This window comes from Ursus arctos, unplaced genomic scaffold, assembly GCF_023065955.2.
Source record: "Ursus arctos isolate Adak ecotype North America unplaced genomic scaffold, UrsArc2.0 scaffold_17, whole genome shotgun sequence".
Lineage (NCBI taxonomy): Eukaryota > Metazoa > Chordata > Mammalia > Carnivora > Ursidae > Ursus > Ursus arctos.
The window spans coordinates 55,199,163-55,215,974 of record NW_026622841.1 but is presented as its reverse complement, the minus strand read 5'-3'; the positions used below and the strand labels follow the sequence as shown (position 1 = coordinate 55,215,974).

At 41.8% G+C, this 16,812-nt stretch overlaps 1 protein-coding gene across 6 annotated transcripts in view; it reads right to left on the bottom strand.

Annotated features, from left to right (window-relative positions):
* PTPRM (protein tyrosine phosphatase receptor type M) overlaps nt 1-16,812 on the bottom strand; it is a 742,830-nt gene that overhangs the window by 71,153 nt on the left and 654,865 nt on the right. For all 6 annotated transcript variants that reach the window (XM_044382848.3, XM_026496000.4, XM_048218445.2 and 3 more), the window contains 2 exons: nt 7,737-7,813; nt 3,768-3,804 (listed from right to left, as the gene is read on the bottom strand). In XM_044382848.3, coding sequence (XP_044238783.1) covers nt 3,768-3,804; nt 7,737-7,813 — 114 coding nt within the window. The remainder of the gene's footprint in view (nt 1-3,767; nt 3,805-7,736; nt 7,814-16,812) is intronic.

The following is a 16,812-nucleotide window of genomic DNA, read 5'->3' as shown; positions in this document are numbered from 1 at the left end:
CTTCTCCAGGCCCCCTCATTTGCATACCACATGGCTGGCAGGTATTCTCCCAAATCATTTTGGAGGAGCAATTCTAAACATGTGCAGCTTCTTCCAGCTCGTGGCCCACACTGGGGTCTCCACAGGGTATCTTTTGATTGTGAAATATGATCGGTTCTGAGCAATCCTACCCACCTGCGTACTCATCTGCCCCTCACCGTGAGCCCTGCTTTTGAAATCCCCACTCTGAGTACAGACATACAGTAATAGACATGACTTCCTCTTCTCGGATTCCTTGTGTGCCAAATCATAAATCCTGAGTGTTACAATTGTATGAACGGCTGGTCAGGCAGGTGTGATGAAATGAATACTGGGTCATCGATACATTAGCTGCAGATGGAAAACAGTTAAATGGAGCAGGGGAGGAGGGGGCAGGAAGAACATACTAAAAAAGCCACAGATCTGGCTTGATTGTGGCCCCTTAAATTTGTAGAAACATGACCATTACCATCAAAGGTCAAAGTCAGTTACAGGTACAAAAATCAATAAAGTTGAGGTGGGGGATGAAGAGATTGAAGAGATAAATTCAGGACATGTCTTCCAGATTGAAGGGACTTGGTGAAAATCTACGTATTTTAAACTCTTGGGAATAAAACTGGCTGTCAGTAAATTGGACTGTTCATGTAGTTCTGTGGGTTCCTGCTATGAATAGGTTTTAAAGAATTACATCAGTGCACACTAGGAAAGAAAAAGAGCAAGGAGAGATTTTAAAATCGCATCTGCTTTAATACCCATTTTGTTGGATTCTTAGAATCGGACGTTTGTGGTTTTTGTTTCTCTATGAAGGCGATCCAGGGGCAGGTTCCGAACCTCTCTGCGCCAGTTACCGCAGAGGATCAGAAGTCCTCTGGCAATCCGAGGCTAACAGTTACATTATGTTTGTGTAATAAACTAGAAAAGAGATTTTAACTTTTTAACCCAGACATCATGGTCTGAATGCATTACTCTTAACACAATGTGTAATGCCTTGACTGAATGTTAGACTTAAACTATCTGCTCATTTCTGGGGCGCCTGGGTGGCTCAGTCGGTTGAGCATCTGACTCTTGATTTCGACTCGGGTCATGATCTCAAGTCTGGGATCCAGCCCTACATTGGGCTCCATGCTCAGCAGGGGGTCATCTTCTCCCCTTTTCCCTCTATTCTCTGTCCCACTCCCCGCTTGCACACTCTTTCTCTCTCTAAAAAATGTATATATGTATATATATATATCTTAAAAAAAAACAAAACAAAATTTGCTCATTTCTGTCCCTCCCCCTGCACCACCAGCAGTGACGTAAGTACTGCCAGTTTCCGAAGTGCAATCCTGTAGACCATCCTGCGCCGGAAAAGGTGCCACGCTCTGCCAAACAGGGCATTACATCACATCCTTCTCCATTAAGGGCACATCGGTGGTCTGCCGCAAAGTGATTACATTTACCATTTCTTAGCTGCCAACAAATGTATTTACTCATTAACGCTTGATATGTTGAATGCTCCCAAAGAGGGCTACTGAGCAATTAAGTATGATTCAGATGAATTCTGAAGGCATCAGAAAGTGACGTCTCTAATGGCAGCTTTCTTCAAAGCATGATCTCCCTCGGGGAGAGAGGGGCAGATCGGATGAATGAAGGAATGCTAGGTGAGGGGCCGCACAGAGGGCTGTGGGGTTTTAATTTCTACTTTGGCTGGCTGTTCAGTCACATTTATCTAGAGGTCCTCAATTTTGAAAATTCAAATAAGATTTAACTTTAGGTTCATGCTATTTGTGAAAACATGGGCTGATAATCAAGAACTCAGTAGTATTTTATGTATTTTATGATCAAATTTTCACATACATTTATAAAAACTGCTAACTCCAAATTATCATCAAATTTATCAAATCAGATATTTATGATCCTTACTTTGGAATATTCTGGAATCTATTAGCAGGGTTTTAGGGAACTAACAAGGGGTTCCTTTAAAAGCATCGACTGACTCAGCTTGGAAGTAGCAGGGTATAGGAGAAGGCAACCAGGATTGGACTTCGAGGCCTGGAAACACGTCCTTGCTCTGTCCCATCAGGTAAGAGTCTGCACCAGGTGCTTGCTCTCTGGAGACCTTAGCAACTCCTGTAAGGGTCTGCTTCCTGCCCGGTTCAAGCCGGGCACACTCCATGTGACCTTTCTTCTGACTAGCCAAGTGACCTTGGAAGAAGCCATTACTGACTTCATTTCAGGGGAGGACACATACTGGAGGTTAAGGAGGTCGCCTAAACCCAGGTGTAGAATCACAAATGGTGACACAAGAGTGTGGACTCTATGTATGGTGCCACTCAGGTTCTGGCCGAGGCTTTCAGGATTAGGAGGACGAAGCCCCACAGTGGCTCCATTTCAGTCACACTTGGAGGTATCTACCCCAAAACTCTGCTGTCCAAAGCTACCAGTAGGGGATAGCCAATTTAGTATTTAAATCAATACTAAAATGTAAAACTCAGTTCTTCATATGGTGGCTAACATATTGACCAGACATGGAAGATCTTCACCATCGCAGAAGGTTCCATTGGATGGTGCTGCTCTAAGTGTTGAGATTCTGCTTGCTGGCTACAACCTATGACTCATTAACTGAACCTGACCTTGGTCCTTTAGCTACTTCTCTCTTCTTGTGGTCCATGAAACATCTCCAGCCCTCCTGCCTCTAAGCCTAGACTTTCCAGGCATGATTTTCTTGGCATCCTTTGTTCTCTTGCTTCTTGATATTCTTTTGGGCACCCCCTGCCAATTCCTAACCACTGGCAAGTCATATCCTTTTGATTTCCCTGCTCCTATTTCTGGAATATAATGCAATACTGGAAACAATGATAAAATAATAAAATGAAGAGAATGCACGCTCTCAACACTAACTGGGTCCTGCCTGCTTCTCAGCATTTCTTTGGCTCATCTAACAGATGCGATAACACATCCCTTACGATGCTTCTTTCCCAACACCTCAGATCTCTAATGGTCCTCATTCTCCACAGATGACCCACCTCACAGTCAGTGTCCCAGGAGGAGGATACAAAAGCTGTTGCTATGAGCTTCCCCAACACGTTCCTCTAGGTTTCCTGTTTCCTTTAGCCCAAGTGATACACCAACTGCTTTCCACCTGGGAGCACTAACTGCCTGCTTTCAGATCTTGGCTCATGTCTCTGCCGGTCAGAAGTTCTCTTCCCAAGCCCACCTCTGCCACCAAGCAGTGTTTGGATCATCTCGTCTGAAAGCAACTTCTATCTTCTCCGAGTTTCTCTAATGTTTTCTCTGAACCTCTCACACAAATTTCTAACTGGAGTTGCTTGTAATAATGTACAGGTCACCCCGTACCTTCCCCCACAACCAGCGTGAGAGGGGGTGGCTTGATGGATTCTGCCTGCACCCCGGGCAGCAGCTAGCATGGGTCTTTGTATAGATAATGCTCAGCACATATTTATTTACTGAATATCTATATATCTATTTATGAAGATGTCAGATTGATTCCCAAGGTAGACAGATTTAATTCAATAATGAATTGATGAATACACTTCTTCTAATGATCACAACATGAAGTTCTAGCTAAATGATTGCATTACCAGACCTTCTGATGAAGAAACAAGGGCGGCTGTTGATTACGAGAACTGTAATAAATGGGGCTACAGCAGTGTGGAATATCATTCTGGGAGGGAGATGTGGCACAAGGACAAAATGATAGAGAGTGGGCAAACAACCAAAGAAAGACACCGAAACTGTAATAGGCTTACCTTGGGTAGCAATATAATGATTGGGTCGATGGTAACCCTAAAAATAAATGAGAAAGAATGTTTGACCAACTTAAAATCGATAAACAGCACAGAAATCACACAGTAAGTTTGCCACAATGAATGCACATACAAACACCAACAATTGTGTCAGTTGACGCAGTACCACACGGTTCCTCGTAAAAAGCAAAGGTGCACCAGACATCACAGAGCTGTTGCTTACACTGGGGGTGGGAGTAACTTAATCATCCACTGGCTATGAGATGATGGGTGAGCAATAAACACTAACAACTTATGGATTCTCTGAAATAACATGACCACGACTCTTATCAGATTGCAAACAGCCTGGGAATGTGCAATAGGATTTCATTCATGTTCGGGATGTTATTGGCAACGTGCCAAGGGCTTTAACACATATTCTCTTCTCCCGGTATAGGCAGTTATATCGATAGTGATGCTGAACGTCATTCTTAAACACTGCTAATGCTGCGCCATGCTGCTGTGGCAAGAGCCAGAAATTTGAAGAGGCAGAGATTCTGCAAGGCCCCTTCCTTCCTTTTATCATGACTCTCTGAGAAGGGGAAAAGATGAAGATTGGGACCAAAGGAAGAAGGGAACAAAGAACATTGGAAGATCAATAGCTGGGAGAGATAAAACCAATTTAGAGAAAATTACACACAGGTAACAGAATATCACCATGGACCTTAATACTTTCCATTTCTGTCCCCTGAGATTACCCAATATGCTGTGCCCAAAGCCAGATGGGAAACAGGAGAAAGTTGGAGGAAATACAGATTTCTCAGACAATTTAAATGCATATATGTTCGATTTTTTTGCTCTTAAAAACAAGTCATTGATAATGAACAACAAAAGCAAACACATTCTTTATACAACTGACCTGCTGTAGGTCTCAAATATAGACTCTCGACAGATATTAAACAGGATTATTAAATGATCACTCATTTCTTGCCAGCTGATAAGCACCACAAAGCAAGACCCTGTCTGACGTAAGGTGCCGTGTGTCTGTCCTAGCAAGGCTGGGAGATAGGAGGAACTCGTCTACAAAATGGAAATAATCCACACAGCTCACGAATGGCCTGTGCTGCTAAACGCAATGGTCATTTCTCCGTTCTCATCTCTGTGACCTGCCACCATCTACGTGACAGGATTAATCCCCTTGCAATTAATCCCCCTTGCAATTTCTTCTTTGCTTTCTGGAATATGATGCTCTCCCGGTTTTCTTCCTCCCTCCCTCCCTGGCTTGTCCCCCCTCTTTCATTTGCCCATTCCTCCTCTTCACCTTGATGTTGATGTTGGAGGGCCCAGTTCTTAGACTCTTTCCTCAGCTACATGGACTCCCTTGGTGATCTCCTCTAGTCCTGTGGCCTTCAATACCATCTGTATGCTGATGACTTCTGCATCCTCACTTCCAGCCTGGGCTTCCCCCCACCCCCCAATCCCGATGTGGGATAATCTCCTACTCAGCACTTCCACTTAGATGTCTAACATATACTTAAGGATTAACATAGCTAAAAGTGAATTCCTTATCTCCGCCCTACCTCTCACCCAAATCTGCTCTGTCCACAGTCTTCTTCTCAGATAATGGCAATTCCATCTCAAAGGCACCTTGACCCCTCTCTTGCTCCTACACCCCAAAGATAATCCATCAGCAAATCCAGGGCCCTGGGTTGAGTGTGGATCCAGGATCCTACCATTTCTCATCTTCCAGTGCCACCATGGGTTCAGGCCACCCCCTTGCCGCAATGTTCCTATAGCCACCTGGGAGGTCTTCATGCTTCTATTCTCAGCCACCTACAGTGTGTTCTCCTCTCCACTTCAGCATCATATCACCCCTCTGCTCAGATCCTCCAGTGACTGCCCATGTCACAGTAAAAGCCCACGTCTGAATGACTGCTTACATTATCTGGCCCCGCAACCCCTTTGACCTGCTCCCCCGTGACTCTACCACCTTGTACCATGCCACCAACTCTCACCTGCTTGTTTCACTTCAAATTTGCCAGCCATGCTCCACAGCAAGGCCTTTTCATGGGCTTTTTCTCAGTCTGAAATGCTCTTTCCCTGAATACCTACATGGCACAACCTTTCAATTTCTCCACTCAAATATCACCTTTTCAGTAGAGTTGACTCCAGCCACTCTATTAAAAAATTACAATCCACCTTCAGCCTGGTTCTCCGTATCCCTGTTATGGCTCTCATTTTCTCCATCGTACACACTACCAACTAATATACCGTAGAGAATTAACTGGCTTAGTTCATTTATTGTCTGTTTCCCCCGATTACAGCACCAGCTCCATTGGGTCAGAGGTCTGCTTTTGTTTTTGGTCTGAACCGCTCACAGTTATAACTCCAATATCTACAACAGTAACTGACATGTAATATAATAGGCTGCTCAATAAAATCCTATTGACTAAGTGAATAAAGGGGCCCTGAATATTGACTCTTTTCTCTGTTAAAATTAAAACTAATTAATCTGGTATTTTCATTACTTTTATGTCTTTCCTCCTCTGCATCTCTACCCGCCCATTCTTTAAAGCTTAGTTAAAATCACTTCTACCACAAAGCCTACTCTGATTACATTTACTCCTTCAGGCAGGGATTCATCAAACACTTATTAAGTGCTTACAGTACTGCAGGTCTGTGCCTGGTGCGGGGGATACAAAGATGCGTAGGATACTGTCCCTGAGCATAAGGACCCTGCAGGGGCTCTAGGAGCTGGGACTGGAGCACGAACAGGATTCCCATGGAATCTCTCAAGGGAAGGAGTGTCACAGAGAAGATATTTCTTACTTTAGCTTCTAAACTGTGAGGTCTTGGGGAGAAGGTAACAGGTCTTGGATTCCTCTGAATTCTCCCATAAGGTACTCACTAAACATCTGCTAGATAAGGAAATAAGTACAATGTGTATACTTTAGGAAGAAATTTTGCTTTACTAGGAAAAAAAACCACCTAACTTGGGTTGGGTATGTTTTGGGTCATTATGAACTGTAGCGGCGTAGGGGTCTTCGCCTGAGGAATGGGACGTGAATTATTCTTCAAATAGTCACCCCACAGTCCCCACCCTCAGATCTATAACCCAAGTGTCAAACCTTTCCAAGTAGTACTAAAAATAACATTTCTTCTGGTTATTTTTAGGTAACTTTTAGAGATTATGATCCTAGTACTTTTAGTAGCATCTGATTTATACTCAACCAAGAAAATTTAGGAACCCATATATATATGGATAAAACCTGTCTGTGGAAGTATTGAGGGACTAGAAGACAATGTGATGGCCAAGCACTCTGCCTTGGGAACTGCAAGAGAGCTGAAGCCTGTTTAATGGGAGCCTGGGCCTTGAAGGTAACAATGACTTTCCCTTCAATTTCAAGCTACTTTTGATTTCATTCATTCTTTCAACTGAAAACATGCTGTCTCCTCAGGAATTTATTCTAATGTAAGACATTAAGTTAACATGATGCAGAATGAACAAAGCATCAGTCTTCAATAATTAAACAGCCTACATATTTAATGACATGTCTTGTGTGCATTAGATGTCCTGGTTAACAGCTGCAGACTACTTTGAAGGCAACTTAAAAGTGCGGTAATGACAAGAGATTGCAAATCATCGAATTAGGAATGAGTGAGTTTTATCCTATTAATAGGTAAACAGATTTTTTTTTAAGTGTCAAATCATCTAAGTTGTTGACAAAAAAAAATGGAAATAACATTTTCTTGGTCCACAGGAGCACAGGACAGCAAAGGAGACCCAAAGCTTAGAGAGGAGGTCACCAGCCAATAGGCCCACTTGAGGCAAGGAGTGGCCATGTGTTTACCATAAAGTTCTGTGGGGTGTGGGGCGACAGTTCAGTGTTTGCTCTGGAGCTGTAGCAATGAGTGCCCACCAATACCATAGCGGATACATGACGGGGAATGTGTCAGAACGGTTGGGCTTACTGACAGTTTCAAAATACATACATCGATATAATTTCCATTGATATAGTCTGAGTTGGTATCTCCTTCTATGGTCTGCAGCCTCACCCGCGAATGATCATCTGCAAAGAAAAAAGAAAACAATGGTGAAAAGCAAACTACTGGGCTGCTCAGAGCTCCAGAATGTAAGCACATTACATGGAGATCGTCCACATCCACGCTGCTTTAAAGATAAACAAAGAATTAAACACTACACACCTTCTACACTTCCTATTTTGCTCTTAAGACTAGGAAGGATTTATAATTATTTGCATTTTTCTCATTAACTTATTCTTTGATCATTTACTGGCGTGAGGCATTGGCAGAGGTCTGAAACGTCCACACCGAGTCCTGCGAATCACAACAGACTCATTTCTCGGACTGAAGGTGTAGCGACTTCACTAAATCACATATAAACCCTGAGATTTTGGCGGCTGCCTCCGACATCCACCTTGACAAATGATGGTTATAAACCATGGCCCAGCCTTCTGGGAGGTGCAGACATGGACCTAGCTGGGGCTGTCCCTGAATTCCCTAAGCCACTCTCTGCACCATGTGTGTGAGATCCAGAGTCAGGTGCGCAGGTTAGAACCCCGCACTTGGGGTTTGGGGCATGTTACCACATCTCTCTGTGCTTGAGTTTTCTTATCTGCAGCGTGGGGATTAACAGTGCCCACCTCAAGGGATTATTGTGAGCATTAAAGTAAAATCGAAAAGATTAGAAGAGAGCCTGGTATACAGTAAGTGATGGATAGACGTCAGCTGTTGCCGCTGTCACGTGCTGTGTAACGGACATGCTATCTGTGCAGCTGATGCCTTCACACACGGCAGCAAGCCAGGAGTGGACCCGTCTGCAGTCGGAAGTTTTCCTTGCGGTGACCTACTCTAAGACCTAGTTTCTCAGAGTACATTTTACCCAAAACCAGAGGCCCGCTGTCCATATTTTTGCTGGCGGTGTGTGTGTGGGGTGAGTCATCGGGGTGCTGGGGATGTGCGGATTGTTCCGGCTTTTGTATTTGCTAGGAGAGCCGGTGCGCACACACAGCTACCGCAGAGCAGGGCGGTGAGCAATTCCGGCAGTAAAGCCATTTGAGCCTCCCAAATGAAAGATGCTCCAATAGACCTGAATCATGGCCATTCTGCACACATCAGGCTTTTAGTCAGCTCCTCTGAAGGGAGATTAGGTCTGCCTTCCTGTACTCCTTGACTTTCCCTGGGCAGTTTTTTAAAAGGCAGGCATCACATTAGAGGCTCCCAATCTTCAGAAGCAGTGCTGTCTCAGAATCTATTGTACCTCCTTGTCAGAATCCCCCTCTCTCACACTTTATTTCTCTTAGAACCTCAGGATGAATGCTGCCCATTGACTGTGATTTACCACCCTCGGGCTTCTCAAATTGTTCTGGAATGTTCTGCAAAGGGACTTCAATCTCTGATAAGACTGCACTCTCATCTCCCATAAACAGAGCCTTTGAAATAAAGAGTTTCCCCATCATCTTCTACTGTTCGGTTGGTTACCTCTCTCCCTCCCTCAATCTTTTTTTTTTTTTTAACTTGGCTGCTACGACTCCACATTTAATTGCTTACTCTCCTCCTGATGGGGAAACCTGCAAGACATATGCAAAGTGTATTTCCTAAGCAGACAGAAATTGTTTTCATTTCTCTTTATATGCATGGTAGTATCTTCTCCTAATTCTACAGTTGATTTTACTAGATTGTAACCTCTTGGGGTCAGAGACCACGTAGTGTCCATTCCAAATATTCCTGTGAGCACCTTTCACCCAGGCCACAGTGCCCAGTCCCAGAGTCTCTCTTCACAGCACTGCCTGCAGCACACAACCACAGGCAGTGGTCCCAACACACAGCAGGTGCGTGCAACGCCTTTAACTCTTCACCCTGCTAACGAATGCCCTGTCTTGACTGTCACTGTTTCAACGAAAGAAGGGGCAAGTTGTGGTCAGGCGAGGTTCGCTGGGGCTTTCTGGGGTGCGGGAAAGGGTCCTGTTGTGGACTTGCTTAGTGGTTTTATGAGTGTTTGCTTTACAACAAATCTATTAACCTGTATTTGGAGGCTTTATGTCCTGTTCTGTACCTATATTTCACTATTTAAAAATAAAAGAGTCCACCTTGAGGGCATTATTGATGTGAAATAAACCCAACCCAGGGCAAACATTGCATGATTCCATGTCCATGAGATACTCAGAGTAGTCAAATGCACAGAGACAGAAAGAAGAACGTGGTTGGAATGGGAGAAGATACTTGCAAATGACACTACAGATAAAAGACTGGTATCCAAGATCTACAAAGAACTTCTCAAACTCAATACACAAGAAACAAATAAACAAATCAAAAAATGGGCAGAAGATATGAACAGACACTTTTCCAATGAAGACACACAAATGGTTAACAGACACATGAAAAAATGTTCAAAATCATTAGCCATCAGGGAAATTCAAATCAAAACCACATTGAGATACCACCTTATGCCAGTTAGAATGGCAAAAATTGACAAGGCAAGAAACAACAAATGTTGGAGAGGATGTGGAGAAAGGGGATCCCTCCTACACTGTTGGTGGGAATGCAAGTTGGTACAGCCACTCTGAAAAACAGTGTGGAGGTCCCTTAAAAAGTTAAAAATTGAGCTACCCTATGATCGAGCCATTGCACTACTGGGTATTTACCCCAAAGATACAGAGGTAGTGAAGAGAAGGGCCATATGCACCCCAATGTTCATAGCAGCATTGTCCACAATAGCTAAATTATGGAAGGAGCCGAGATGCCCTTCAACAGATGACTGGATTAAGAAGATGTGGTCCATATATACAATGGAATATTACTCAGCCATCAAAAAGAACGATTTCTCAACATTTGCTGCAACATGGACAGGACTGGAGGAGATAATGCTAAGCGAAATAAGTCAAGCAGAGAAAGACAATTATCATATGGTTTCACTCATTTATGGAACATAAGAACTAGGAAGATTGGTAGGAGAAGAAATGGAAGAAGAAAGGGGGAGTAAACAGAAGGGGGAATGAAGCATGAGAGACTATGGACTCTGGGAAGCAAACCGAGGGCTTCAGAGGGGAGGGGGCTGGGGGAATGGGATAGGCTGGTGATGGGTATTAAGGAGGGCACGTATTGCATGGTGCACTGGGTGTTATACGCAAGTGATGAATCATGGAACTTTACATCAAAAACTAGGGATGTACTGTATGGTGACTAACCTAATATAATAAAAAAATATTATTATTAAATTAAAAAAAAGAAGAATGTGGTTGCCAGGGGCTGAGGGGAGGTGAGGAATAGGGGGCAAGCGTTGAGTAAATATAGACTTGGGGAAGTTGAAAAGTTCTGGCAGTGGGTGGTGACAGTGGCACGACAATGTGAGTGAATTTAATGCCACCAAACTGGACACTCACACAGGGTTAATGTGGTAAGTTTCATATTTTTTTCATTTTACCACAATTATTTAAAAAGTGAGAGTCCACTTTCTCCACCCCTCTCTTGTAGAATACACCTTCAAGTTCCACTCAAAGGCTGGGTGTCCTGAGAATCAGCACCTTCAAAGGCAGGAAGGGCATGTCACGGGCTTGCTGTCTTGGAGCCCTTGGGAGCTCCCCTGTGACTCCCCTTGCCCCGATGAAGGAAAGGCAGTGGTGACAGTGACTCTAGAGCTAGCCACTAGAGGACAACTGCCATACGTTATTAACATGTACTCAGGAGATGGCGTAAGAATTACTGCAATGAGGTTTAGGAGGTATTTTTCCTTTCAGTGATAAAATGTGTGAGTATTGATAAGTCAGTGTATCTTAAGGCAGGGAGAGAGAGAGTTTTGTGGGGAGAATGGGCTTAATCTCTCAGAGGAAGGAGTCAGCTGTCAGGCAGAACAAAAGGACATGAATTTTGCCCAGGGGGAGGAGGCTGGTCATTGCATGATTGCCCTCTTGGCTGTCCCGGGCCTGCACTTACCAAGGTAATCCTCTGTCTTCCGGCACACCAATGAGAGCACCATCTTTCTTTAACATAACATAAAAAGCCAAGTCTCACCATCCCTCCTGCTGAGTCAGCAGAAGTAAAGGCAAAAGAAGTAAGATGATCTGTCCCTCCGGCCAGGAGAGTCTTCCCTAAACTCCTGCTGCATATCTGAAAATGCCTTGGTGACAGAAACTGGGATTCTCAGGCATCCTCTTGTAAATCAAGCTCTCAGCTGGTTATGAAAACCCTATTTATTTATAGACGGTTGAGGAGCAAATAAGTCAGTACGTGGAGGCTCACTGCCATCTTTTCTTGAAATCTCATTCACCTTGAATCACAAGCCAATTAAGACTATCATACATCAGGCATTCTTTTAGGAAAGCTCAATCCCTTCTCCTGGGGCACTGTTGAGGTGAAATAGTATCAAACCGCTATGAGGAAATGCCTGGAGGACATTTCCGACATATGGCAAATATGGGAGACACTCAGGCAAGGGATCCACAGAAATGCTACTTCCCACTGGTTGAGCCCCATACTTCCACTTTGTTTTGGAGGCTGACCAGCTGGGAGAGAGCCTTCCTCAGTACCAGGGGCTATCGTTTGAGTTGAAAGGAGGAAGAAGTTTGGAGAACTCAGCTGTTCAGGTATAAAAGTATAGGAAATCCTATTTGTGGCTAACAATAGGTCAATTGCTCATGAAAGCCAAGGGGTCGAGACTATAGGGACTTGGTATTTCAAGGAGACGCAGTCTAGTAAGGTTGAAAAGACCTGAGTTTTAGAGTTATAAATTACCATCCCTATTTCTCCTCCAGTATGGGTATATTTTTCTTGATTATTCCAAAACCATGTCATGTTGATATTGTGTAGTGTTTAGCTTTGGTGTCCCAGAGACCGTGATTTGAATACTGGCTCTACAACTCTCCCAGATTGTGAATTTAGACAAACTCTGAATCTCGCTGAGCTTCGTCTGTAAAAGGATGCTGATGATAGGCTACCTTCAGAGGATCACTGGGAAGACCAAGCGAGAAGTACACGTCGAGTGCATGGAATAGAGGACAGTTTCCATTAAAAAGGAATTACCCCACTTATGTGAATAAAAATGACACCCTTGTTTAGCAATTCAAACTACAAAGAGCCCAGGACGCTTGTTTGGAGGTCAGTGGAGGAGGGAAGAACAGCACAACTTAAGTAGCCAATCTTTGGGAAAGATGAGCTTAAGCTAGTCTTAAGGAGAAACAGGAAAAAGATCTGGAAATAGGATGAATGCTCCCCAATAGCTCCTACATCTTAATCCCCTGGCATCTATTCAGGAACTTGTCTTTTTATTTAACATTTTTTTTTTCTTAAATCAAGGTATAATTGACATACAACATTACATCAGTTTCAGGTGTACAGCATAATGATTTGATATTTGTATATATTATAAAATGATCACCACAATAAGTCACTAAACAAAGTTACACATTTTTTTTTATTGTGATGAAAGCTTCAGGATTTACTCTGTTAACTTTCAAGTATGTACTACAATATTGTGGACTACAGTCATCATGCTTACATTACATCCCCATGCCTTACTTCTTTTATAGTTGGAAGTTTGTACCACTTGACCCCCTTCACCCATTTACCTACACCTCAACCCCCCTCCCTCTAGCAACTGCAATACTGTATTAGTTTCAGGTGCACAATGTAATGATTCAATATTTATCTACATTACAAAATGCTCACCACAGTAAGTCTAGTTACCATCTGTCACCATACAAAGTTGATATAATATTACTGGCTATATTCCTTATGCTGTACTTTTAATCCCCATGTCTTATTTATTTTATAACTCAAAGACTGTACCTCCTAATCCCCTTAACCTATTTTGTCCTTCCCCCCACCTCCTTCCTTCTGGTGACCAACACTTTGTTCCCTATATTTATAGGTCTATTTTTGTTTTGTTTTCTGTTTGTTTCGTTTTTTTTTTTAAGATTTCAGATATAAGTGAAATACAGTATCTGTCTTTCTCTGTATGACTTATTTCACTTAGCATAATACCCTTTAGTTCCACCCATGTTATTGCAAATGGCAAGATTTAATACTTTTTTATGGTTGAATAGTATCCATTACATACAGATAGATACAGACATATCTATCTGTAGATATATCTACATATCTGTATCTATCTATATGTATATCCATCTAATCTACCTATATCTTTATGTGTGTGTGTATATCTATCTCTCTCTATATATATCTCACATATTCTTTATTTATTCATCTGTGGATGGACACAGGTTGTCTCCATATCTTGGCCATTGTAATAATGCTGCTATGAACATCGGAGTGCATATATCTTTTCAAATTAGTGTTTTTGTTTTCTTTAGATAAATACCAAGTAGTGGGGTTGCTGGATCTTACAGTAGTTCTGTTTTTAATTTTTTGAGGAAGCTCCATACCATTTCCATAGTGGCTGCACCAATGTACATTCCCACCAATAGGACATGCGGCCCCCTTTTTGCCTTATGCTTGCCAATACTTGTTATTTCTTGTCATTTTGATAACAGCCATTCTCACAGGTGTGAAGTGATATCTTACTGTGGTTTTGATTTGCATTTCCCTGATGACTAGTAATGCTGAACATTTTTCATGTACTTGTTGGCCATCTGCATGTCTTCTTTAGAAAAAACACTGCCCATTTTTAAATTGGATTGTTTGGTTTTTTTGCTGGGTTATATGAGTTATTTATATGTTGTAGATATCAACCCCTTGTCAGATATATGATTTGCAAATATTTTCTCCCATTCCATAGGTTGCCTTTTCATTTTGTTGATGGTTTCCTTTGCTGCACAGAAGATTTTTGTTTTGATGTAGTCCCATTTATCTATTTTTGCTTTTGTTGCCTTTGCTTTTGGGGTCAGATCCAAAAAATCATCACCAAGACCAATGTCAAGGAGCTTACTACCTCCGTTATCTTCTAGGAGACTTATGGTTTCAGATCTTACATTCACATCTTTATTTTGAGCTAAATTTTATATCTAGTGTAATATAGTAGCCTAGTTTCATTCTTTTGCATGTGGTTTCCCAGTTTCTCAAAACCATTTATTGAAGAGACTGTCCTTTTCCCATCGTATATTCTTGCCTCTTTTGTTGTAAATTAATTGACCACATATGTGTGGGCTTATATCTGGGATCCCTGTTCTCTTTCATTGACCTATATATCTGTTTCTATGCCAATTCCATACTGTTTTGATTACTATAGCTTTGTAATGTAGTTTGAAATCAGGGAGTGTGATGCCTCTAGCTTTGTTTTTCTTTCTCAAGATTGCTTTGGCTATTCAAGGTCTTTTATGGTCCCACACAAATTTTAGAATTGTTTGTTCTTTTTCTGTAAAAAAATGCCACTGGAATTTTGATAGGGACTGCACTGAATCTGTAAATTGCTTTGGGTAGCACAGATATTTTAACAATATTAATTCTTCCAATCCACAAGTTCAGAATATCTTTCCATGTATTTGTGTCTTCTTAAATTTCTTTCAACAATGTCTTATTGTTTTCAGAGTATAGGTCTTTCACCTTCTTGGTTACATTTATTCCTAGATATTTTAATCTTTTTGATGAAATTGTAAATGTGATTATTTCCTTAATTTTTCTTTCTGATAGTTTGTTAATGTATAGAAATGCAAAAGATTTTTGTATGTTGACTTTGTACCCTGAAAATTTACTGAATTCATTTATTAGTTCTAATTGTGTGTGTGTGTGTGTGTGTGTGTGTGTGTGTGTAGTCTTTAGGTTTTCTATATATAAAATCATGTTATTCACGAATAGTGACAATTTTACTTTTTCCTTTCCAGTTTGGATGCCTTTTATTTCTTTTTCTTGCCTAATTGCTACGTCCAAAACTGCTAATACTTTGTTGAATAAAACTGGCAAGAGTGGGTGGGCATCCTTGTCTTGTTCCTGATCTTAGAGGAAAAGTTTTCAGTTTTTAACCATTGAGTGGGCTTTTCACCATTATGTTAGCTGTGGGCTTGTCATATGTAGCTCTTATTATGTTGTGGTACGTTCCCTCTATACCCACTTTGTTGAGAGTTTTTGACATAAATGGATGTTGAATTTTGTGAATCCAAGCTGAGAGCTGCTTTTCTAAAACACAATTTATTCTGTCCCCACCTAGTTCAAACCATTCAAGTATATCAACAGGGAACTGATCAACAGTGGTCTCTGTTGGGGAAGGTCACTAAAAAGATATGACTGGTGCTTGACCCATGAGCTGGACCAGGGCACTTGAAGTTCCTCACCCATCCTCCCATTATCCTTGGAATGTGGGTTCTGCTTGTTTTTCCTGCTCCCAGAGGCTACTCCAAGGACATAGTCTTGAGATAGTGATATGGTTTTGAGAATGCTTGCACAATGTAAGTGATTAAACCTAGTTAAGTTCTCCTCATAAACCTTTAAGACTTGGCGGGCAATGCAGGGATCCACTCATCTTGCTGCTGCCCAAGACAAGCCTTGTATATAAGTTCCCTTTATTTATTAAAACTCCCAATTACAATCCCGGAGTGCCCTGCCTCTTTCTTTGGTCTTTCCCTTCCCTCTGTGTCTGGGAGCTGGTTTCAGAGTACACCCAGGAAGCTTGAAGAGGGTTGTGAACCAACGGTTTTATAAAACAATGGAATATGATACAATCATCCAAAAGTATTATTATAGGTTTAATTTCTTTACCTGGGAAGATCTCTATGACATATTGTGGGGTGAAGTAGAGAAGGTTACAAAGCAGCATGTCTCTTAAGAGTCTATTTATATGAAATAATGGTGTATATGTGTAAGAATGCATAGTGGGATAAGTGAAAGGGTGGGATTTCTGCTGGGTGGGAAAATCTGGAGTGATATTTCTTTTCAACTTTATGATTTCATGTACTATTTTAATTGTCTACACAGTTTATACTGTCTTTAGAATCAGAAATAAAACAGTAAACCTATTTTTACTTTAAAAAATAAATCCAACAACTTCAAGGCAGAAAATAGAAAAAGATGAAGGAAAAAACAACAAAAAAGATGTTAGTAGGGTTCGAACTTAGTTGTGAGGTTTTGAGCAATTTTCTGTAACTTTTCATTTCTGCATAAT